Source organism: Phascolarctos cinereus, unplaced genomic scaffold, assembly GCF_003287225.1.
Source record: "Phascolarctos cinereus isolate Bilbo 61053 unplaced genomic scaffold, phaCin_HiC Scaffold_4;HRSCAF=312, whole genome shotgun sequence".
NCBI lineage: Eukaryota > Metazoa > Chordata > Mammalia > Diprotodontia > Phascolarctidae > Phascolarctos > Phascolarctos cinereus.
In genome coordinates, this window is record NW_027555847.1 from 570,015,542 (window position 1) to 570,040,187 (window position 24,646).

General features: G+C 39.4%; 1 protein-coding gene across 4 annotated transcripts in view; it reads right to left on the bottom strand.

Moving 5' to 3' along the window:
* The window catches only part of FARS2 (phenylalanyl-tRNA synthetase 2, mitochondrial), a 623,068-nt gene that overhangs the window by 260,900 nt on the left and 337,522 nt on the right, over positions 1 to 24,646 (bottom strand). For all 4 annotated transcript variants that reach the window (XM_020973819.2, XM_078153627.1, XM_078153628.1 and 1 more), the window contains one exon: positions 1,463 to 1,623. In XM_020973819.2, the coding sequence (XP_020829478.1) occupies positions 1,463 to 1,623 (161 nt within the window). The remainder of the gene's footprint in view (positions 1 to 1,462; positions 1,624 to 24,646) is intronic.

A 24,646-nucleotide genomic window follows, 5' to 3' on the forward strand; every position in this document is an offset into this window, starting at 1 on the left:
GGTACTGCTGTCTCATCCACATCTTTCCATCTTTCCCACAAGAATGGCATGAGAAAACAACATGCAAACTTTGACTATTCTTCATTCTTAGCCATGAACAGTTGTTTTCTTATACATGAAGAGAATCATTTAACCAATAACAGATAATTTACAACAATATAAACATACAATAAGTGAGATACATGGTATACTGTGGAAACTCAAAAAATAAATGATAAGGGAATATTTCTCTAGGATTTGTGGTTTAGAAATCATTTTTATGTGCATGCATTTCTTAAATGTTCAGGATTTTGGCTGTACCACTGGTAACTGTGCCTAACAAAGTATTAAGTTTGAGATCACATAAAAATTACTACCTAGTAAGAATACAAGTAGGAATATGGTATCTCTTAATTCTATACAGGATGGAACAGAATACAGGAAAGAATGCTGGTGCCTGAAACAAGAGATTTAGATTGTTTCTAACTATTTTTGAGGTCACCAAGGTAATGGTGGTATCATATGTTGAAATCTGGTGAAGTGAATCATAAGATAATAGGATCTTGGATCACACATTTAGAACATAGAAGGAATCTAGAAGGCCATTTAATTCAGTACCATCATTCTACAGATGAGGAAACTGAGGCAAAGAGAGGTTAAGTGACCTACCTATGTCACACAATTAGTAAACCTAGAAGATAGGATTTGAACCCAGGTTGTCCTAGCTACAAGTCCAATGCCAGTCCACTGTGATATACTGTTAGGTTTAAAACAATCAGTTATCTTAGTGAGTTTGCTGTGTGTATGTACGTGTTTTAAATGAAAACTGAGTTCAAGTGCCTCATGCTAGAACAAAGAGTGACAGTCACTTTTGTATAAATTAATATTTAATTGGACTGGGATATTAATGATCAACAATCTGTTGCTTGGTATAGTGAACAGCACAAAGAATGGACTTTGGACAGTCCAAAGTCAGTTCCATTCCCACTTCTGACTCTTACTACCTGAGGAATCATAACCACGTCAATTAACCTCTCAGATCCCTGTTTTCTTTTTCTGTAACAAAGCAACAACAATATACGCACCATATATCTCACAGAGTTATTCTGAGGAAAGTACTTTTCAAATCTTTAAGATCTATATAAATATGAGTTATTTTTATTGCCACAGAACCATCAATTTCTCCAGAGGATCATCAAAGGTTCTACAATAGCAACACCTTGTCAGTGCAATACTAATTCTATTACCTTATCAATGAAGACTGTTCTCTAATCACAACTAGGAAAGCAAATACTCTTCTATCAAATACTCATTGTTTATTGCTAAAGTTTATTTCTTTTCAAGTTCATGGTCTTTCATTCTCATTAATAAAATGATTAATAAACATTTATTAAGTGCATACTATGTGTCAGACCCTGTGCTAAGCATTAAGCTAAACTGATAATAAAATACATGCTTAAATAATTCTTGCAAATGTTCTTACCTGAAATTGTACATTCTGGTTGATATTAGGCACATGAAATTGTTTCAGGAATCTCTCATCTTCACTCCAAAACATGCGAATATCAGGGATATTATACAGCATCATGGCCAGCCTCTCCAATCCCAGACCAAAAGCCCATCCAATATTGCTTCGAGCACCAGCTTCAACAAAATAAAAATTTTTTAAGGATGATAATCTAAGAGCTTACAGATCCATGTAATATATCCCTAGCATTCATTACAATCAATTGACAAGTATTTATTAAGTACTTGCTATGTTCCATGCACATAGTAAAGTGCTAAGGATACAAAGAAAAAACAAAAAATCCCCTCCTTAAAGAAGATTATACTCTAATGGGTGAGACAAAATATCTGCTACACATACAAGATAACACAAACCAAGTGGATAGAAAAGGGGATGCCACTAGGAGCTTGGATGAAGACCATGAAAGGCCTCCTGAAAGAGGTGGCACTTGAGGTAAATTTAACAGAGGTTAGAAAAGAGAGTATTATCATCATCAAACATTGTATTGAATACCTACTATGTATGAGAACTGTGCTATATGCTGGAGCTACAAGTAAGAGTAAAATAATAAGAGGAAAGACATGGAGCCAAGATGGCGGAGAAGCAGGAAGAAGTACAGTGAACTCCCCACCAAAACTCCTCTAAACAGATCTAGAAAACACACCAGACTAAATTCTGATGGGGAAATCCAAGAAAAAGCCACAATGAATCATTTTCCAGCCCAGGCCATTATAGGGAGAGAGAAAGAAATATCTGTGGACAATGGAGAAGGGGTCTAGCCAGGTGCCCGCTGTGTGGAGCACTCCAGCAGAGGGAAAAGCTACACACCAAGGCAAGAGCACAGGCTGTGCACTCGAAGAGGACATCACAGATACATCCTGGGGCACCTTTCCCTCTTGAAGGTTAAGGGAAGAGGTGCCAACTGGCAGCTCTGTTGCCTATTACCCAGTTTTGGGTTACAGAATTTGGGTAGACTGAGAAGGGGACCTGTGCAGGGGAACTTTACAGTAATATATTAAACAAAATGGGTGGGCAGATATAACAGTATGATAGGGAAGACAAAGGGTGGAGAGCAAATTTTGAGTACAGAATACTAGAGAAGTGTGCGCAAATTGAGATAAACTATACTATACTCCACAAGAAATCAGTTGAGGAGCAAAGCAGGAAGGTTTGAGAGTAATTGTCGGAAGTAATGCATGGAAGACTTTTCTTTCAAAAGTCTCTGGCAGTGGAGACAACTGCTGTATGTCACTGTAGCAGAACACCACTTCTAGACTCAAGTTTCTCTTTCAATCACTATGTCTCTTAACTTTTCATTACTGGAAAGCAAGATTCTATGTCTTAACCTTCAGGCAAAATGAAGAAACTGTGCATAGTAAAACCACCATATATAGGGATAGGTTCACAACATCAAATTTTCAGGCAAGTACAACAAAACTACTTATGTTCTAAGAAAAATTATTACACAAAATCACTGTTTGCAATGTGACAAGGAAGGCTCAAGGAAAGAGTTTCCTTGAGCCTTAGTTTTCTCATCTGTAAGTGGAGCTATCTGTGGAACTTCAGAGGAATGCCATGAATATCAAATGAGATGATTTACGTAAAGCACCTCATAAACATTAAAATGTTACATAAATTACCATTATTTCAATGATACAGAAGTAAAGGGTTTTTTTTTTAAACCATGGTAAAAGCCACAGGAGTCATAGTTTTCATATATTGGGGCAGCTAGGTAGGCTAATGAATAGAGTATTGGGCCCAGAGATAGGAAGACCTGAGCTCATGTCTAACCTCAGACATTTACTAGCTGCAGGAAATTGGGCAAATCACTTCAGCTTTTTTGCCTCAGTTTCCTCAATAAAATGGAGATGATAATGGCACCTGTCTCCCAAGGCTGTGAAGATCAAATGAAATGATAATTGTAAAGTATTTAGCACAGTGCCTAGTATATAATAAGCACTACACAAATGTTAGCTATCATCATCATAATCATTAATATTAAATCTTTATAAATAGCTCTACATGGCAAGTAAAAACTGATTCACACTGAGTCAGACCTGGTCTCTCTCTCTCTCTCTCTCTCTCTCTCTCTCTCTCTCTCTCTCTCTCTCTCTCTCTCAATATCTTTATTTTCTCCCTTCCTTGTTTTTTTTTCTTTTCCTTTCCTTCTTTGCTAATATGTTTTGAAGAATGGAAAATCATCTTTAATGCTCCTGTCATTGTATCTACCCTTTTAACTAGGAAGTTTTCCCCATTTTGGCTGAAGAAGTCCTTAAAGGGTGTCTTATTTATGCTTCCTGCTCTATAACTATCACCTCCCTTGATTCCTATGAGGTAGATGAGGCAAATATGAGTATCCCCATTTTAGAGATGAAGAGAGTAAAGCACAGAGAAGTTAACTAACTTCTCATGGCTACTCAGCTATTAAATGGCAGCTGAGGCACTTGAACTCCTGTAGTTTGACTGCAAATCTAGACCTCGTTCTACTACATCATGCTCCCTCTTAAAGTCATAGAATACAAAGAACAGACAGTTGTGGTGGGGACCAGCCTAAAGTTTCTTTAATTTTCCTCAAGAGAGGCAGCAGGACAGAGTGGATAGAAAGCTGGTTTCAAAGCAAAGGAAGACCTGAGTTCAAATTCTACCTCTAAGCCATACCGACCATGTGAGTTATTTAATCGGTGTTCTAGGCCAGTGGTGTCCAACCCAAATAAAAATGAGACCACTGAACTGTACGTGATGATCCCTACCGGCTGCATATTAACTTAGAAAAGCTCTTATTACCTTTATTTATGTTCTACTGTATTTTAGGGCAGATAGGTGGCACAGTGGATCAAGCACTGGGCTTGGACTCAGGAAGACTCATTTTTATAAGTTCAAATCCAGTCTCAGATACTCATTAGCTGTGTGACCCTGGGCAAGTCACTTAACTCTCTTTTCCTCAGTTCCTCATTTATAAAATCAGCTGGAGAAAGAAATGGCAAACCACTCCAGTATCTTTGGTAAGAAAACCACAAAAAGAGATCACAAAAAGTCAGACACAAATGAACAATGGCAAATGTATTTTTATTTTGTTAAATATTTCCCATTTACATTTTAATCTAGTATAGAGGCACTTGTTTGACCCCTTTGTTCTAGGTATGACTCTAAGTAGCAGAGAAGGTATCAACCAGTATTGGGAGAGGAAGTTTACTCACCTGGCAGTCCCCTATACTGACGAAATCATAGATCTGGCCTTTATCTTTACATCGTATGTCCTTTGGATTCTACTTCCCTCACTCTGCACCATTTCTCCAAACCTTTCTATATTTCTTAAAATTCTTCATTATCTTCATCCCTTATAGCATAATAATATTCCATAAAATTCTTGCTGTACTTTCTCTGAGGTCTTCATTTATAAAAAGTGTTGGGTTTTTTTCTAAGTCATATGCTTTAAACCTTTAGTCTGGTTTCCTGCCCTCCCCTTATTCTCTTTCTTTATCTATTTCATTTGTCTATTCATGTCACTGTAGCTATATTTCTTCTAAACTTTTATTAATGGTTTTCATCCTTTACTTTTTCCTTCCTTATCCTACTTTCCAATTTTTTTTTCTTTTGCTTCTCTCTGGTTCCTAACTACAACCACAGATATTTCATATGTGCTTAGGGAACTGGCTCTTAGTAAGTGAACTGGAATCTTAGTAATGTTACTGATGTGCTTAGTGAATACAATCATTTTTGCTTCAATAAGAGTAAGTTGGCCTTTGCCACTGAGGTACATACTGGCATCTCCAATATAGAGATTGTTTTCTTCCGAAAGTTCGTTTGTGTGTCAGTTATTTGGAACTAAGAATTCTCATTTTGCCACACCAATAATGTTATAAATGGCTAGGTTTTCAGGTCAGGCCCCAAAAGCCTATTTAGCCCACAATGTGGTTGAAGCATTACATATTTGTAATGAAAAATAGTAGAAACTGATATTATAGAAATACTAGTGACACAATCAAAACAGAAGAACAATAACATTATATAATCTAGTTCTTTTTCCATATGAATCACAGAATCTCCAAGTTGGAAGGGACTTCAGAGGTGTTGAAGTCAAACATCTGTCTGAACAGGAATTATCTCCACAACGTCCCCCCTACCTACCCCAGTCCCCCAAATGGTCATCTAGCTTATACCTGAAGAACTCAAATAACAAGAAACTCTTCCTTATGAAGTATCCCATTTCACTTCTGGATAGCTTTGAAAAGGGATTGTCTTCTGCCTTTCTTTGCATTCCCAGGGCTTAACATAATGCCTAACACATTATTGTTGTTGTTGTGTCATTTCAGTCATATCCAACTCTTCATGACCCCACGTGGGGTTTTATTGGCAAAGGTACTGGAGTGGTTTGCCATTTCCTTCTCCAGTTCATTTTACAGATGAGGAACTGAGGCAAAGAGAGTTAAGTGACTGGCCCTGGGTCACACAGCTAGTAAGTGTCTGAGGGACTGGACTTGAACTCATGAAGATGAGTCTTCCTGATTCCAAGCTCAGTGCTCTATCCATTGTGCCACCTAGCTGCCTGGCACATAGCACATGCTAAATATGTTTACTGACTGACTGACTTGAGTTATTAGGAAGCTTTTCCTTCTATTGAATTGAAACCTGCCTCTCGACAACTTCCATTTGTTGATTCTAGTTCTGCCTCCTGGGACCAAGTGGAATAAATCTAATCCCCTTTTCACATTTTTGTTTATTTTTGTCTATACTCTCAGTACAGAAATTCCCTCTACTGGTGAAGACTGTCTGCAGTTTAGAGTCTTGTGAAGATGTTCTTTATAGCGAGACGGAAAGTAACTCGCCCATGGTTATACCCCTAATGTGTGCTTATCAGAGGTAGGACGTGAACCCAGGTCTCTCTGACTAAGGCTGGCCCTCTGTCCAATAAACCAGAAGGCCTCTTCTCTATAACACCCTTTCAAATACTTGTAGGAAGCTATTATTTCTCCCAGTAAGTCTTCTCTTCTACAGACTAGATATGCTAACGTAGTTTTTTATTAATCTGGAATGTTGGTACTTGAAGAAATTCAGGTTTAATTAGACTACAGAAGGAGATTTGTAAAGACTTTCATAGCCATCCTGAAGGGGACTTTGGGGTATTTTCCAAGGCTTTAAAGATGCTTGACAACAGCCTCTCCTCAGGCTACAAACATGCTCTGATCTCTTCCTTAACACACACATACGTTCACACACACACACACACACACACACACACACACACACACACACACATCAGCTGCTACAGGAAACATGAGAAAGAGCCAATTGGAGATAAGGAAAAAGGATTATTGTCAAGTACTACTTTAATGGAACTTAATCATCAATCAGTAAATATTTATTAAGCTCCTACTATGTGCCAAACATTATGCTAAGCATTGGGGATGCAAAAAGAGGCAAAAGACCATCCCTGCCCTCAAGAAGCTCACTAATTCTGAAGAGCTTTCTAGTGTTATATCATTTTTCAACTGTAAGTCTTCTCTTCAAATTTAGACTGGAATTCCCTAAAGGCCAAGGACCATGTCTTCATCCTGCCCACGGTACAATGTTTTATAAGCAATAGCTGCTCAATACATATTTGATTGCATTCCTGAAAGGGAAATGAACAAGAGAAGCTAAAGAAACATTACGCACTGCTACTTCTTAAATGTGATATTTAGAAAACACACTTATATATCATTTTATTTTTTATTACTCAGATTAACCTGGTGATAGAATATTATAGGAATGTGGGCCTTAACCAGGCAGATGATAAATAGTTACTTCTGAGATTTTTTTTCCTTAATCTTGTGGTGTACTGATTCCTTTAAAAGCTTGTTTCAAAAGTTAACTTGTAGATGCGGAAGCCTACTTATCAAGGTGTGTGCTATTATTATTTTGATATCCCTACATTTATCATGCCCCCTCAATTTAAGTTCCATAATCACTCATACTCTCAGAATATGTTTTGAAGGTGTTTCTGCTTTGTGGACCTACACTAAGCAAAGAGTTTACTAGTTTCATTAGTTTTTACAAAGATCAAAATGAGATCTATTGATCAGAGATCTCTTGTTATGGTTCTGCCCCAATATATCTTGAAGCAGTTGTTTTCAAATGCATTCTTGTGGTTCCTATTTAAAATGATGCTAATCTATTAACACATACCATTAGCTAATTAATATTTATCAAGTGCCTGCTTGTGTCCCACATAGACTCAGAAGACACTTAAGGAGCTTATAGTCTAATTGGGAAGATACAGACTCAAAAATGTGATTAATAAATTACGACAACAAATGGTAAGTACTAAATTAATAGTCCTGACAATTATTCCTATAGGAATTGAGCCCACTCTGGCGAAGAAAAGGAGGGAAGGTATTGAGTGATCAGAGAAGACTTCATGGAGGAGCTGAGATTTGGCTGTGTTCTTGACAGTCACCTAGCTATATTCTGGACAACACCCTTTCACCCGAGGCCTTGATGATCTGAATGATGTGTGTCTCACCTGACCTACAATTTCTGGTAGACTCCAGTCAAGTTATGCTTTACTTTCTACTTCCTGTCCATTTTCTTGCCCACCCACCCCACCTTCCTTTCACCCTTTCCTCTCTCCTTCTACTTTCCAGTTCTGGAATCATGATTAAATCATTCTGCCACTGCTCTCCAAAGGGTGTTTACATCTACTTCAGTATAGTCTCAATTAAAATCTCTGCTTTTTTTTGGGGGGGAGCCAAAGGGTCCCTTGCTGGTGACTGCTCCTTTTTTATGTAGTCTCCCATAGAATCAAAGGATCACAGATTCTGAAAGGGACCTTAGAAGCAATCGAGGACAGGTCCCCCATTTTCAATGAGAGAACTGAAGCTGAGAGAGTTTGCTCAAGGTCATAAAGTAATTATCTGAGATGGTATTACAACTCAAGTCTTCCTGACTCCAAGTCCAGTGCTCTGGCCACTGTACCACACTGCATCCCTCTATAAGAATGTAAGCTCCTTGAGGGCAGGAGCCATCTTTATTTTTTATCCCCAGCACTTAGTACAGCACTTGGTGCATAGTAAATGCTTAATAAATGCTTTTTCTTCCATTAATTTCTTTGAGCAAGGTTTTGAGATCAGTTGTGGCAGGGAGAAGGGAGAATATTTAAAGTAAGTGGTACAGCATGAGCAAAGGTGTGAGAGTAAGAATCACCAAAGACAGCATAGCAGGGAGCAGACAGAGCAACCATGGCTGGAGCACAGCGTTTATGTCAAGGAATAGTGAGAAATAAGTCTGGAAGGAAAAGTAGGAAATGGTTTGTGTAGGGTCCTGATTGCCAACATAAGGTATCTGGATTTTAATTTACAAGTAGTGAGAAGCCATCGAAGGCCTTGGGAAAAGGGGCAACGTGCAAAAATAATATTTCAGAGGGACTGGAAAGAAAAGGGCATTATGGCACTTGGTGATTGGTTGTATATAAGGGACAAGGGTGAGGAAGGGTCAAAGACTTCTCTAAAGTTTTTAGCTTAAACGACTGGGGATCTTATGGTCCGTGGTGCCTGATTACAAACTGAAACATATTTCTAAAACTGAACTTTTAACCTTCCCCCTCAAAACGGCTCTTCTCCAGTTGTTCTATAGTTAATAACAGAAATGTGGATGAATGTTGGTAGTAAGCCTTCAGTGCAATACCGGTATCTAGAAATTTTCTAGGGGACATCAGAGAAAAGGTAGGGTTGGAGATATAGACTGGAAGTAATCTTCATAGAGAAGAGAGTTGAAACCACAATAGTAGATAAATCTGAGGGAGAGGTTAAAGAGATAAACAGAGGAACTGAAGGCTGAACCTTGGGGAATGCCCACAGTCATAGAGTGGGAGGAATAGCCAGAAGAGAAGAAAGAGGAATATTAAAAATTAATTTATCTTTGGGACTCTAATTCTTGTTTTACAGATGGGAAATTTCGTTGCTCACCAATGTGTTTTAGAGGCATTGAACTGAAAGGAAACATATAGGTGCTATTTTAGGAGTAAATCTATATGCTGCTATTTTTCTCAGAGAAGAAAAAGCAGCCAAAACAACTAGAGGAATAAGAGTATAATGGTATCGGCCCCAAAAAAAATTATCAGAAAGTTCTGGGAAGAGCAGTGATTTCTCCTCTTTAACACTGTCAGTGCCGGATTTGTGGCCAACTACAGAAAACAGTAGGATCCAAAGCTGATAAGGTGGGACACACCAGTAGCAAATGGTATGGATTATTAGTGGAAGGCAATGTTGTATAATAAAGGAAATGAGCTCTAAGTAGGCAAGGAGTGGTCCTAGGACATGAAAATGTGGGTGGTACTGTTAGCACTGGTACCCCCTTAGGGAGTAGAAACAACGCACTGTAACATACAAGGGTTTAGCTTCTGATGATGCCCAATTATGATATCCTCTGGACTGCTGTCCCTGGCTCCAGGTATCACAGCCCACTACTGGCACAATTAGCACAATATCTCTACATTCTAGGTCAAGGAAAACAAGAATCATTGTATTCCCCCCACTGCTACCTCCCCTCATCTACCTTCCTCAGGGGCTAGGAAAATAACAGACCAGTGACTTGGCTAGATCAATGTCGGCTGGACTTTCTGGAGGACAGGTTGTTTTTCCCACAGTGCAACTGCCATCCCACATTCCAAGTGAGTTCCTTCCCCAGCCTAGCCTGGCCCTACTCCCCCAGTGCTGGCCTCTCCAGCACAGACTCCTAATGTCCCAGGATTTTGGATGGGTAATAAAATTATAGTTTCAAAGCTACAAGGAGCCTTTAAGGCACAATCAGTGTAATTCCCTAATGTTACAGGTGAGAACATCTACCTCTCCATTAGCATCTTGCGTCCCAAATGCTGAGTTCTTTGACTTGAGGTTTCTACTTCCTCATTCCAAGGGTTAGATTTGTTAGATTTGCTAGTTTTGGTTTTGTTGAGTGAGAGGTTTATAGTCACAGTGAGTTCTGAGAGCAAATCCAAGCTTTAAAGTGCATAAACCAAAGTGGCTAAAGGACTGGAATCGGGATCTAAGGCCCCAATCAGAAAAAGGGCACAGGTGAAAAGAAAGGTTAGTAAATGTAGGCTGGGAGCCAAGTCCCAGAGGTACAAACCAAGTAAAAGAGTACACGAGTAAAATAAGATCCTGGGTATAGGCTAGACCTGGTGAATCATCCTGAGCCCAAGGAAAAAGGCATGGAAGGAGACTAGAAATAGGGTCTCATGATGCAGAAGAATCTGGAGTCCAGCAACATAATGTAAATATAATGTGAATGTAAATATAATCATAGGATAATAGTTCTATTCCTAGAAAAGACTGAACAGGCCACTAAATCGAACCACCTCATTTTATAATGACTTGCACAAAGTCACACAAGTAGTATTAGAGGTAGAATTTGAACCCAGGTCCTCTGATTCCTGAGTCAGTGGTCTTTCTACTCCCAGGAAAGGGACTATATATCATCTGTCCCAGTTTGACGTACTGTTCCTAGTGTGATTAGATCAGGAGTAGCAGGTGTGGGTTATTCCTCAGAGCTAGGCATGAGTCTGCAAGTGCAAGTTACAGCACCAGAAGGCCACATCCTTGGGGAGTCGCAATGGGAGATAATAAATATACTGTGTGGCTCCCACCTGCCATCTCCTCCCTCTAGCTCTCAGATTAAAATGCTCTATTATATTCATAGGCCAAAACCTGTCTTCACTAATTCTGAGACAGAAATGCTAATGTTTTCTATTGAACAGCAATGTAAGAGTCCCTTAGGAGAGTGTCTGGACTTATGGACGCTTCTAATGTAGCAGACATTTTCCCAATATCTGGCAGGCAATGAGATATTCTTGTGCCTATCACTGACTGGGACCATTCTGCCAGCAAGTAATGGCATTTTTTGAAGTTATAAATTTATATATGCAAGTATCTACAGAATATATAAGAAATAACAGAATATAAAAGAAATGGTAGTTAGGAAGAGAGGACACCAGCAGCTGGGGGCTAAGGGGTAGAGATCAAGGAAGGTTTCCTGCAAAAGGCAGTGCTTTTGTTGCATCTGAAAGGATGAAGGGTACTCTGTGAGATGAAGGTGAGGAGGGAATGTGTTCTAGGCTCAAAAGCATGAACAAGGTTAATGGAGTGTCCTGTACTTAGAATAGAGATTGAATCAATGAGGAAAGAAGGAAGGAAGGAAAGAAGGAAGGAGAGAGGATGGAGGAAGAAAGAAAGAAAAGAAGGGAAAGAAGCAAAGATGGAAGGAAAGAAGGAAGCTGGAAAGAGAGAAAGAAAAAGAAAGAAAAAAAGAAAGATAGAAAGAAAGAAAAAGAAAGAAAGAGAAAAAAGGAAGAAAGAAAAAAGAGAGAGAAGGAAGGAGGGAGGCAGGAAGGATTATGATGATATAAAGACAAATTAATAAATAAACAAATAAATAAATGAAGGAAAAACAAAGCACCACCACCACTCCCCTCCCACCCACCCCCAACCCCCCATTTACTAACTACAAACCAACATTCAGGAAGAATATACAAGCCAGCAGTCAGCAAGGTTTATACACTAACAGATGCAGCCTATTAAAAGAGCCCTAGGTGCTCAAAGGGGCACAATAAAAATAGACTCAAAACAACTGTCAATAACCATAGCATCAGATTGATAACAGCATCTTCTTGACACCAGTTAAGATAATATTCACCAAAAAGTGCATTTAGCCTGTGCCAATTTTGTATACCCACAGCTAAGGTTTCCACAAGCATTTTTAAATCACAAAGGCCATGCAGCATAGTTAGCCCCTTAGGGCCCAAGGCCTCGGTAGAATGATTAATGCCTGAAACAGCCAGTCACATGGGCAGAGCAAGGTACAAAAAATAGTCAGCTCAAGCACTGCAGTTGTAACTGTGGAATATTAAAAGACCTAAGGGAAGGTCTATACCACCTAGGATCGATCTTCTTTGGAGGGTCTATGGGTTGAAATGGAGACTAACTCCACAGGATGAGAAGATGTGGTCAGGTTGTGATCTGTGCCATTTGAGGATATTCCCATTTCAATGAGATGGTGGTTCCATTCAAGCAGCAGGAACACATGTCTGTAGTCTGTTAGTAAGCCTGAGAACTACAACTAAATTCAGATGGTGTTACAAGTTATACTTTGCCTGTTTTTCCATTAGTAAGTTTAGAATAATTTCTCACTTCTATTTTTTTCCCATCACATATAAGAGATCTATTCTGGCAGTTAAGGAATAAATTTCATTTTTTCAGGGAGTATGAGTTAAAATTTTGAACTTGGAATTTCCTCTTACTACAAATAATTATATCTAGGTAACTGACTTTTACAGATGGAGAAGGAATACATCTTAAGGCTGTGTTTTCTCTGATTTGTATAATTCAACATTAAATTCAAAGAAAGCCTCAAAACAAATAAAACGTTTTCCAAAGCTACTCATTCCAAGCTTCTGTCTTGGCCTACTGCTGTTTAATTTGGAATAAGGTGAAAATAACCCTATGGTGAAACTATATAAATCATCAATGGTTACATATGGAAAGGCACTATTGAAGGGTAGCCAAAGAGGAGCAATCGATCTTAATCAAGCATTTATTAAGTACCAACTACATGCTAATCACTGTCATAGGCACTAGAAATGCAAAGACAAAAAAACAAAACAGTCCCTACAGTCAGGTTCTTACGTTTTATAGGAAGGAACAATGTGCATAGACGTATATAACTATATATAAAATATATGAAAAAATAAATGGTAATTTTGGGAGGAAGACACTATCAGGGAGGTACTGGGGGAATCAGGATGGTGAAAGAAGATCAGGCAATGCAGGGGAAAGGATGGGGCTAGGGGGAGAGGCAGAGAGAATCACTTGCAAAACCATGGATTAGAGTTGGGAGCACTCAGCAATATGGCACTAACAGAGAGGGAAGAAGGCTCAGTGGAGGAGTTTAAGGTCTCATTTTTATAGGGTTTTTTTGGGAAACAGACCAACTCCTAGCTGTGCCACTTTGTGGTTAGTTCATTAACATATCCAAATCATCTCAAAGTTACTCGTAAAACTTCAGTCATCATCTCAAAGTTATTAGTATCTTTGTGATATTCTGCTGGTCTGGAGGTGTGGAAGTCTGGATTTGGTCTGGAATTTATGTATCATACCCCAGAAACCTTTACAAGCAGCACCTAGATAGCTTCCCTTGATTAAGCACATATTACCAGGATGTGAATTTTAATTAAGATATGATAGAATTTCTAAATTATGTTCCTTTGATCTTTAGTGACTTCCAGGTTTCCCTTTGCAATCTTATTTTCAACTAATACTATACTGACTACGGAAGTCGGGGGGTGATTAGGGGGACTGGACAAGATGCAATGGGGTTAAGTGACTTGCCCAGGTATATATATACCAAAGGCAAAAACTTGGTCTAGAGTCTCACTTTGAAAAACAATATCTTATGATAACAATTATGTACTATTTATTTAGCATGCTTTAAGCACAACGCTTCCACACGCTCACTTAAAATGGGACTGCTTTTTGTAGGCAGTCAAGTCTACCTGGACAAAGAGTCATGAAGACCAGAGCTCAAACCTTTCCTCAGACATTTACTATCTGTGTGACCCTGGGCAAGCTGCTTAACCTTTTTGTGTCTCAGTTTCATCTGCAAAATGAGGAGAATAATAGCACCTACCTCACAAGATTGTTGTAGGGATATAATGCGATAATATTTGTAGTGTTTTGCAAACCTTAAAATGCTGTATAAATGCTAGTTATTATGATTATGATTATTATAGAGGATTGTTCTTGAATGTTCTCAGTAGAGGCCAGATAACACATTTTCTTTAGGAGAGCAAATAGATGTCACCAAAAATATTTTATCCAAACTTATCTTTTCATGTCTTCATTTCCTTTTAGAAGCATTGATCTATTTAGACACATGTAAACCTTTTATGGGGGTCTTCTTAGCTAGGATTCTCACTTTCTAAAGCCCAAGTTTAAGAAATTTGCTTGGTAATCCCCAAGACAAGCTGATAGAGATCAGTCTTCCTAAAGCATGGTATTGAAGCTGTCACCCACCTCCTCCTCAAAAACCATCAATGGATCCCACAGAATAAAGCCTAGACTTCCTAGCCTGGCAGTCAGGATCTTATAATCTTTGTCTATCCCCAAGAAAGTTTGTAAACTTACACACATTTTTAGAGGTTTTTCTAAATAGAAACCTATGCAGTCTGGAAGCCCTGGGAGCAGACAAGAAGTTATGCAGGGATATAGAGCAAGACTTTCAATTTCTATGTTCCTTCATTAACAAAACTGACCTCTTGGATTGCCCTTTCTTCTCCATTCTCACTGCTCCCATTCTAGCTGGCTTGTCCGCCTTTAATATCTTTGTTACCCTTCATTCCACCTCTTTTCCTAACACACTGCAGCTTGACAATCTATTCTTACCTATCTATCCACTGCCGACCAATCCAATCCAGCTCCTCAACTTGCCTTCCAGGCCCTCTGTAATCTCCATGTTACTTAACCAGCATTCTCTCCCATCACTTCCTAACACAAATTTTCTTCTTGAGTAAGTCTAACCCGGTCTCCATCAACAAAGTCAGCATCTGCTAAGCTCATTCCTACCTCTGAACCTTTATTCATGCTCCTGTTCCAACAAGAGTCCTCCTAAATATTTTTGATGACCTACTAATTTTTTAAGGCCCTTATGGAATCCCATTTCCTCCCTATTAATGCTATCCAGTTAATTCTGAATGGGCATTACCTCAGACAAACTGAGACCTGGGAAAGATCTTAGCTTAAAAAAGGCTAAGGTCTCCCTCCGCATCCTGGGCCAATGCCAGTTGCCTTTACTTATTATATCTTGCCACTGGACTCTGATGACTCTGGAGGAGACAGTGAAGCTGATGACTTTGTGTACCTCTGCCTCACTTAAATCCAATTCACTGGCAAGTCAAGACATCACCTTCAAGATGGCATTGGTATTCTTCCAGAATGAAGGCTGAACAACAACATTAAATTAATTTTATCCATATGCTGAGTCAGTTAGGTGGTCCAGTGAACAGAGTACAGGATCTGGAGTCAGGATGACCTGAATTTAAATGTAGCCTCTGATTACGGCTATGTGACCCTGAGAATGTCACTTAGCCCTTATTTGCCTCAGTTTTCTCATCCACAAAAAAGGGAAAATAATAGCATCTACCTTCCAGGGTTTTTGTAAGGATAAAATGAGATCATATTTATAAAGTGTTTTCCAAATTTTAAATCACTATCTAAGAGGTAGCTATTATTATCATTAGATATTATTACCCTGTACTTATCATTCTCCTTAAGGGGTATGAAACTTAGGTTGGGGTCTCAGCCTCAACATTTAACACTTGTGTGATCTGGGAGAAGTCAAGTCAATAAGCATTTATTAAACACCTATTATGTATCATGCACTAAACCAAGCACTAAGGAGAAAAAGTAAAGCAAAAATCAGTCCCTGCCCTTAAGGAGTTTACAGTCTAATTGGGGAGGGGGAGCATGCAAATAACATTTCAACTCTCTGTACCTCAGTTTGCTCATCTGTTAAATGAGGGCATTGGACTAGATCAGTTCTACAGCAATCATCCAGTTCTTAGCTTATAATCTTGTAAACCTTACAATGATACTGAACCACCATTCTCCAGGTTTGTAACCTTCACTCTAACCTTGATTCCTCACTCTCCCTGAGAAGCTCCACAAATCCAAGCAGTGGTCAATTCTTCCCTTTTCTACTTCCACAACCCGTCTTATATCCGATCACTTTTCTCTTCTTATACAGCAGGGAATCTAATTAGGTAGGTAATGGAATAGTTCAGTGAAAAATTGAAAAGGTCTTGAAGTAGGGTGGTGGTATATATGTGAAAAGAAAAGTCAAGGGGGGGGGAAGAGAGAGAGATGGGAAAGGGAGAGGCAGAGGGGGACAGAGAGAGAAGAGAGCATAAAATTTGACAACTGATTTGACACGTATAGTGAATGAGAAAGAAGAGCTGAAAATGAGATCAAGGTTGAAAATCTAGGTGACAAAAAAGGATGGTAGTGCCTTCAATGTAAGATGAGTAGGTTTTAGAGGAAAGATACTATGTTCCATTTTAGATGTGTTGAGTTTGAGACACCTGTGGGATACCAGTCTGACCTGTAGTTATTGAATTGAAAAGTTTGAATTGCAATCGCTCAATTGAAAAGTAGTTGGTAATGGGGTACTAGAGCTCAGGAGAGGGGACTGAGCTGCACAAAGTGATCTTGGAATCATCTCCATAAAGATGATTTCATTTTCAAAGATTAGTTTAGCTAGATATCATCATTATAGAGCAACTCAGAGCACATCATCATTCTTTTACGACCAACAATAAATTAGAGCAGAATAAACCTTGAAAATCTGGTATTTAGGCACCTAGGCACTGCCTACAAACATACTCATGTCTCATCATCTCTTAAAATTCCTCACTTGAACCTCTCCACTAGCTATCAGTCCATTCTCTCCTCTTTTCAACTAAACCATTTGTGAAAGCTGTCTATACTAGTAGCCTCCACTTCTTTTCCTATCACTCTCTTCTATACACTCTGTCATCTGGCTTCTAATCTCATCATGCAGTGGGAGACCTTAGCCTTTTTAAGCTAAGGTCTTTTCAAGGTCTCACTTTGGGTGAGGCAATGCCCATGCAGTGAATAGGCCTCTTTAAGAAGTAAGTCAAGGGATAGTCCCCTTTAATAAAAAAAAAAAAAGCAAACTGGGAGGGGAAGAATCTCAGGGTTAGTCCTGATACACATCTGGCCACAGGACTCAGATGGCTCTGGAGGAGAAACTGAGGCTGGTGACTTTGCACAACCCTCACTCACTCAAATCAAATTCAATTGCAAGTCATGTCTTCATCTCATGGTCCTCTTGAAGAAGAAAGGACAAAGCACACACACACAATCTCATCATTCAATTGACACTGCTCTCTCCAAAGTTGCCAGTGGTCTCTTAACTGTCAAATCTAGTGACATTTTCTCAATTATCATCCTTCTTGACTTCTCAGCAGTATCTGACACCTTTGATTACCCTATCTTTTCAGATTCTATCTCTTCTCTAGCTTTTCACACCACAACGTCTCTTGGTTCTTCTCCTTTTAACCACAACCATTCTTTCTCAGTTTTATTTCCTGGGTTTTCCTACTTGTCATGCCCACTAATGGGAGGTGAGGTGAGGAGGTCCTCCAGGTCCTTTGTCCTGGATCCTTCTCTCTTTTCCTTCTATGCATTTTCCTCTTGATGATGACATGAGTTCCCATGGATTCAATTATCATTTATTTACAGACAATATAATCTGTATATAGATGATAACTGACAAAAATAGATGAATGATTGATAAATGTAATGCAGCTACCTCCACATCCCTTCTCAACTGGACCATTGCAAAAACTTTCTAATTAGTGTCCCTTCTGTGAGAGATGATCTCTCAGAAGTGAAGCCTCCTCAAAGGGTCATTAGTTCTTGTTCATGGTTCTTGTATTGTTGTTTTCAAAACCCTTCCCACCCCAGACCCTGTTTTTAAGTAAGTAGTAAAAAGAATAGCCCTATCTCCAACCTGAACTGCTTGCCCTTGCAAAACTTCCCGCCTTTTCTTGTTCTCTGTTGCTGGGAAGAATAGATTGTGCCCCCTAAAAGCCCAGCCAATGGGATAAGGGGAAGGGTGTTAGGGAGGAGGAGCTCTCATTAGGATATAAATTAATTTCTGTAACGTACTGGTACTCTCCTGGCCAGCAATGGCGACTAGGAGTGGTACCCTTTCTCATGAGAAAGCAATAAACTCCTTTCTACTTTCAAGGTATCTAAGTCTTTGTTTTTATTTTGAGTAAGTGGGCTCTGTCCCACATACTTCCTTAAATCTCTCCCCATTCCAATTAATCTTCCACTAAGTTGCCAAAGAAATTTTTCTAAATCCTAGGCCTCACTATGTTACTCTCCTTTGCTTCTCTACTCAACCAACTCCAGTAGCTTCCCTTAAGCACTTTGGAACTTTCAGATGGTTTAGCATCATAAAGGGATGTCATTTTAATCTATGGAAATGACACTAAAGAAGACACATTACCATCTGCTTTGCTGTTCCACCCTAAGGACTACTGGGCCTTTCCATTTGACTTGCAGCTGAACCCTCCTATATGTATTGTCTCCATCTATTAGAAAGAGAGTTCTTTGAGAACAGGAACTGTCTGGTCTTTCTATTTATATCCTCAGCACTTTGAAGAGTGCTTTGTACATAGTAAGAGCTTAATAAATACTTTTCATTCATTCATTCATTCATTCACTCATTTCAGGACCAAATATAAGATGCCATGTTTGGCATTTATACCTCTTCATAACTGGCGGGGGCCCTTCCTACATTTCCAGGGTTATGCTTTATTCCTCACCTCTCACTCTGAAGTCCAACTACCAAGGCTAACTTGAGGTTCTGTACCTTGGCAAATGCTATCCCCCCATGCCTTAGTTTCTCTGGCTTCCTCCAAGTGTCAAATCCCCACTTCAGCAGGAGACCTTTCCTAGTCACCTCTCCCCAGTGGCTAGTGAACATCTCTGAGATTATCTTCCATCTACTCTATGTCTTGTGTTTCTCTAGTTATTTACATATTGTCTTCCCCATTAGAATGTGAGCTCCTTAGGGACAGGGCCTTCTTATTTCTATTTGTATCCCCAGCACTTAGCACAAAAACTGGCACTTAATAACTTCTTAAATGCTTCTTTGATTGACTGATTCGGATTTACTGATTTGAATCTGCCATTAACTAGCTTAGCAATTAAGTGAAAGCTATGTGAAGGTCTCTACGCCTCTGTTTGCCCATCTATAAAAAAAGGTAGTTAGATTATCTGATCTTTCAGAGACTGTTTTTTCAGCTCTAAAATTCCATTATTCTATCAAGATAGACTATTAAGAAAGCTCAGGGTATAAAAAACCCTGGCAAAACAATGATATCTGATATCTTATCACCCAGGGCCCTTCAGCTTCTCCGCCCTCAAACCTCTGCAGAAACTGCTTGGCTTACAGGCATTCTCTAGATATATACATTTATATTGAATTTATACTGGTGTCAGATATGTAAATGAAATCATGTAGATATAACCAACCATATGGTACCTTGGAAAGAGCATTGACTAAGCTGAGAATTAGGGAAGCTTGAATTACACTCCCTGATCTCTCATTGACTAGCTGTGTGTGAACATGGTTAAATCAATAAAATATTTTTGGCCTCAGTTCTTCCATCTTTAAAATGAGGGAGTTGGAAGAAATAATTTCTGAAGTACCTTTTAGCTCTAAAATTCAGTGACTCTACTACTAGCACTAGAAATAAACTAGTAGTTTTTATTTATATGCCTTTGTTGTCAAATACGCCAAAGGCATATTTATGTCTTTGCTGTTGTTGTTGTTGTAGTTCAGTTGTGTCAATTCTTTGTGACCCTGGGGACCATAGAAATACTGTTCATGGGGTCTTCTTGGCCAGGATTCTCAAGCAGTTCGTCATTTTCTTCTCCAGTGGATTAAGGCAAAGGCCCAGGGTCACACAGCTAGTAAGTGTCTGAGGCAGGATATGAACTCAGGTCTTCCTGACTCCAGGCTGGAGCCACCTAGCTGCTTCTAGTATTTATGCCCACATTGCACTGTTTCAGAAGCATAGAAAAGTTGCCCTGAGTACCATAGCTCTTCTTAATGTTAAAATGCCTCCAGTTTCTTTATTAGGTAGCAAAAATGTTTCTTTTAATTATTACAGATAGTATTTTAAGATGCAAATTTATTGAAGAAACAGATATTGACTAAAACTTATTTGCACTAAAGTATACATGATGATCAGGTACTTTTCCTGGGCAAGTCACTTAACCTTTGTCTGTTTCCTCATCTGTAGAATGTGGATAATGGCACCCACCTCTCAGGGTTGTTGTGAGGATCAAATGAGAACATATTTGTAAAACACATAGTGCACATAGTAGGTGCTTAATAAATTCCTATTCCTTTCTCCCTTTTCTGGAAGTAGACTTTGGATGGTCAGCAGGGAGGGAGGCAGAAGTATGAGAAAGGAGAAACAGGATAATTTTAACATTTTTCTACTTCATAATTTTACCAAAAGCCATCACTGCATGTATTAGTAACAAAGGCAAGTCGTTAGGGGGAAAGTTTACTGGGCTTGAAGTAAAAGGATTCAGGTTTGAGTTCCAGTTTGGTCACTCACCATGTGACCTTGGAAAAATCATTTAACTTTTATGCAGTCTCAGTTTCCACAAATATAAAAAATGGGGATCAGAATGACGAAGGATATGTAAAGCAATTTGTAGCATCAAGGTGCTAAAAAAAATAATGAACAGTTCACAAAAAATATGAACTGTGGGGGAATTGATGCATAGTTTTCAGGGTCTAATCACAATAATTTTCCCCTGAAACCCTTTCCTCTTCAAATCAAAATATTTTCAGTGACAGATATCATTGAAAAGAAAATACGGATTTTTTTTTTAGGAAAATGTTCTCCATGCTTCAAAATGCTTGAGACTTCTACTATCTTTTCAGCTAACATCTATGAGAAAGTTGAATGGGGGGGGGGGAAGAAGTTTTTCAGGAAGTCACCACTCCAAGGCTTTCCCACTCAGGCACACAGCCTATGCCAACAGACATTATGGTGAAAGAAAGAAAGCACTGTTCCGAGGCCAGGTAAGCAGAACGTTAATCAGATGATGACAAAAACACATTTACATTCTCATGCACTGCTTCGACTGCAGCAAAAAATCAAAACGATGGCATTATCCTCCATCTCAGTAGAATTGATGTGTTTGGGCTGCTGCATGCAATCTGTTTTAAATTATGTACTAAAACAAGGATTTTGCTTGCAGTTTCAGAATGCTAAATAAGCCACTGATTAAGAACTCCAGAAACCCAAGTAAACATTCAATTATGCCTTCTCAGGAGAAAAGATGTTCTAGCCCACCCTTAAAACAATGATGTTCTTATTGGAATAGATGCCTTGTGAAAACATTTTTTATTGGATCTAGATATTTTGCTTGGTTTGTGTCCCTTGAAACACTGCACAATTTCAGCTCTCTGAAACCCATAGAGAATGAATAACTCTGGTTAGTTCACTGTCTGATTACCAGAAGGTTAACCTTTTTAGTGCCAGAATTTTTAAAATTCCCTTCCTCTCCCCTGGAACTGTGACTTGATTGGTGTAGGGAAGAAATTCTCTAGAGCAAAGCAGATCTGAACCTGCTCTGGAACTTAGAGCTTTAGAGAGTTGCCTAGGTACTCAGAAGTTAAATGACTCACACAGGTTCACAAGGCTAGGAGAAACCAGAAGAGGGACTTGAACCCAGGTCTTCCTGACTCAGAGGCTGGCTATCATATCTACTAAACCATGTGGCCCCTCGAAAATGTTCTTTACATTTTGTGGCTGTAAATAGAGGATGCTAAACATAATTTAATCTTTTCCAGGTGAATCCAGGATCCTACCACATCCATAAGCTAAGCTGATGGGTCAGGGATGCACATGCAATCTGTTTTCAGCTTCCCATTGTTTTCTAATAGAATCACAGTTGGAAGAGACCCCAGAAGCCATCTAGTCTGACATGTAATGCCTTCCCTTTGGAAAGCACATGCACTGTGTTTGGCGATTCCCTCCTCACATGTGGAAGTATATTAGCTATATGCATAGGGACTATTGAAGGGTCATAAAAAGTCCCCGTATGCCTTTGAGGACCACCGAAGTACAATACATATGGATTTTACTTCTTCTTCACCACTTCTGTACTAACTTCTTCTAAACTCACTTCTTTTCCACCCATGTTTCACCTTCATAACATATCCAATCATCTAGCCAGGTCATTTTGCCATCCACATGGTGCTGTTGCTTTCCTGCTTTCCCCTACATGAAAAACCATGAATACCATTAGACATTGGCTTTCAGAATGCATATCCCCAGTTCTTAGGGAAGTTAACCACTCATCTTTCAAGCTCCCCTCCCCCAAAGCCCAGTTGAGGGACTGAAATTGGCCCCATTAACTTACTATTTCTACTGTCTCTATCTAGACATCAGTCTATGCTTCACTTTTATATCCCATCCAGTCATCTGTGTCTTATCATCTAAATGCTGTCACAGGAATGTATACTTTCAATGCTCAGACCCCACCCCCACCTTTCTATTTCTTGCTGTAGGCATAGTTATCCAATTTTTATACCATTATTGAAATAAAAGGAAAACCAATACACATCAGCTCACCATCTTGTGACTTCCCAGAGCAAAATGTCCTTTGTAGGATACTGCTTCCTTCCCTATAGATACTGTCTTCCCTTTTAGAATATAATCTCCCTGAGGGCAAGATCTCGATTCCCCCCCCCATTTCTATGCTCAGAACTTAGCACAGCACTTGTCATACAAGGTAAGTGCTTAATAAATGCTTTTTCATTCACTCATTCATTCTTCGTAGTTTCTGATATTAACCATCTTGATTAATGCTTCTATTTTTGAGATCATGTCCACAGACGCTCTCTCATCTTCTTTTTTCTATTCTCTCATAGCTGATGTTGTTTCTAACAACCTTGTTTACCCTAAACCTCATTAACCCTTGATTTCTTCACTCCAATCTCAGCAGAAGACTTCCTTGTCCTTGCTAAAGGCAACCTTCCACTTAATCCTTCCTGGTGTCCTTCCTGGTGTCCATCCCGTGTCTTCCTGTGACCTTGTTCCATTAATCATCCTTTCATGTTTCTTTAATCTCTCTCTCTCCCTCCCTCTCTCTCTCTCTCTCTCTCTCTCTCTCTGCCAAATCTTTCGCTTTAGCACACAAGTCATGCTGAGGTCTCTCTTGACCTCAAAATTTTAAAAAAAATTGAAATAAATAAAACCTTCCATTGATACTTCTACTTCATGAAATTCTCCTCTTCTTTCTCCTTCTCTTCATTATTCCAAATGCCTAAACCACTCTTCAACCTCAAGCAATCTGGCTTTCTGCAAGGTCACTAATATCTTTGACCTCTTGGGAAAGGACTAATGTTTCCCAGTGTTTCTCTGGTACAGGCTCCTTCTCCTTCTTAATCCCTAGAGATTCACTTTCCCTAAAAAGGAGATAAAGCTGTCCTTGCTGTCCTTGGGACCTGATTATCCCTGGCTTCCCCAATGCAGTATCTGGGTGACCTAAAGACATAAAAAGTCCTAGTCAAGACCTTTTGTTTGCTCTTTAATCTGCTCCTATTCTTAAAACACAGATGTTTCTCAAGTCCTACTCTTAGCCCTCTTCTCTTCTTTCTCTTTCTTGGCATTCCCATGCAATCCCTATGGCTTCCATAATCACCAGAGAGAATGCCTGGAACTGAGAGATGGAGTGTCTTATATGTGAAACAGTTTTTGAAATAGGAGGCCAGTGTCATAGGATAGAAGAGTACATGTGGCGGAGTAAGGTGTAAGAAGTCTGGAAAGAGAGGAGGGGATTAGGTTATGAAGGGCTTTGAAGGGCATTCTGTATTTGTTCCTGGAGGTGAAAGGAAGACATCAGAATTTATTTAATGGGGGTTGGGAGAGGGTGTGTGTGACACAATTAGATCTGAGCTTTAAGAAAATCACTTAATTGTTTGAATGTAACATGGACTTCAGTGGGGAGAGACTTGAGGCAGGCTGACCCACCAGCAGGTTATTGCAATAGTCCAAGTGTGAGGTAATGAGGGTCTGTGCTTGAGTGGTAGCAGTGTCAGAGGAGAGAAGGGGGTGTACTCAAGAGCCGCTGGAAAGATGAAATTGACAGGCCTTGGCAACAGCTTAGATGCGGAGGGTGAGAGGGTGAGGAATCCAGGATGACTCCTAGGTTGCGGGCTCTCATATTTCAAATTAACTGCTAGAAATTTTTACTTGGCTGTTCCCCAGCCATGTCAAACTCAACATGTCTAGAACTCAACTTGTCATTTCTTAACTCAAATTTGCCTCTCCCTCTAACTTAACTATGCCCCTTAATAGTATCACCATTTTGGGGGGGGGTGGCTAGGCAATGGGGTTAAGTGACTTGCCCAGGATCACACAGCTAGTAAGTATTATGTGTCTGAATCCAGGGCCAGTGCTCCATCCACTGCGCCACCTAGCTGCCCCTAGTATCACCATTTGACAGTCATCAATAATGCTTCCATCAAGTCCTCTCATTTCTACCTCCATAGCATCTCTTATATATG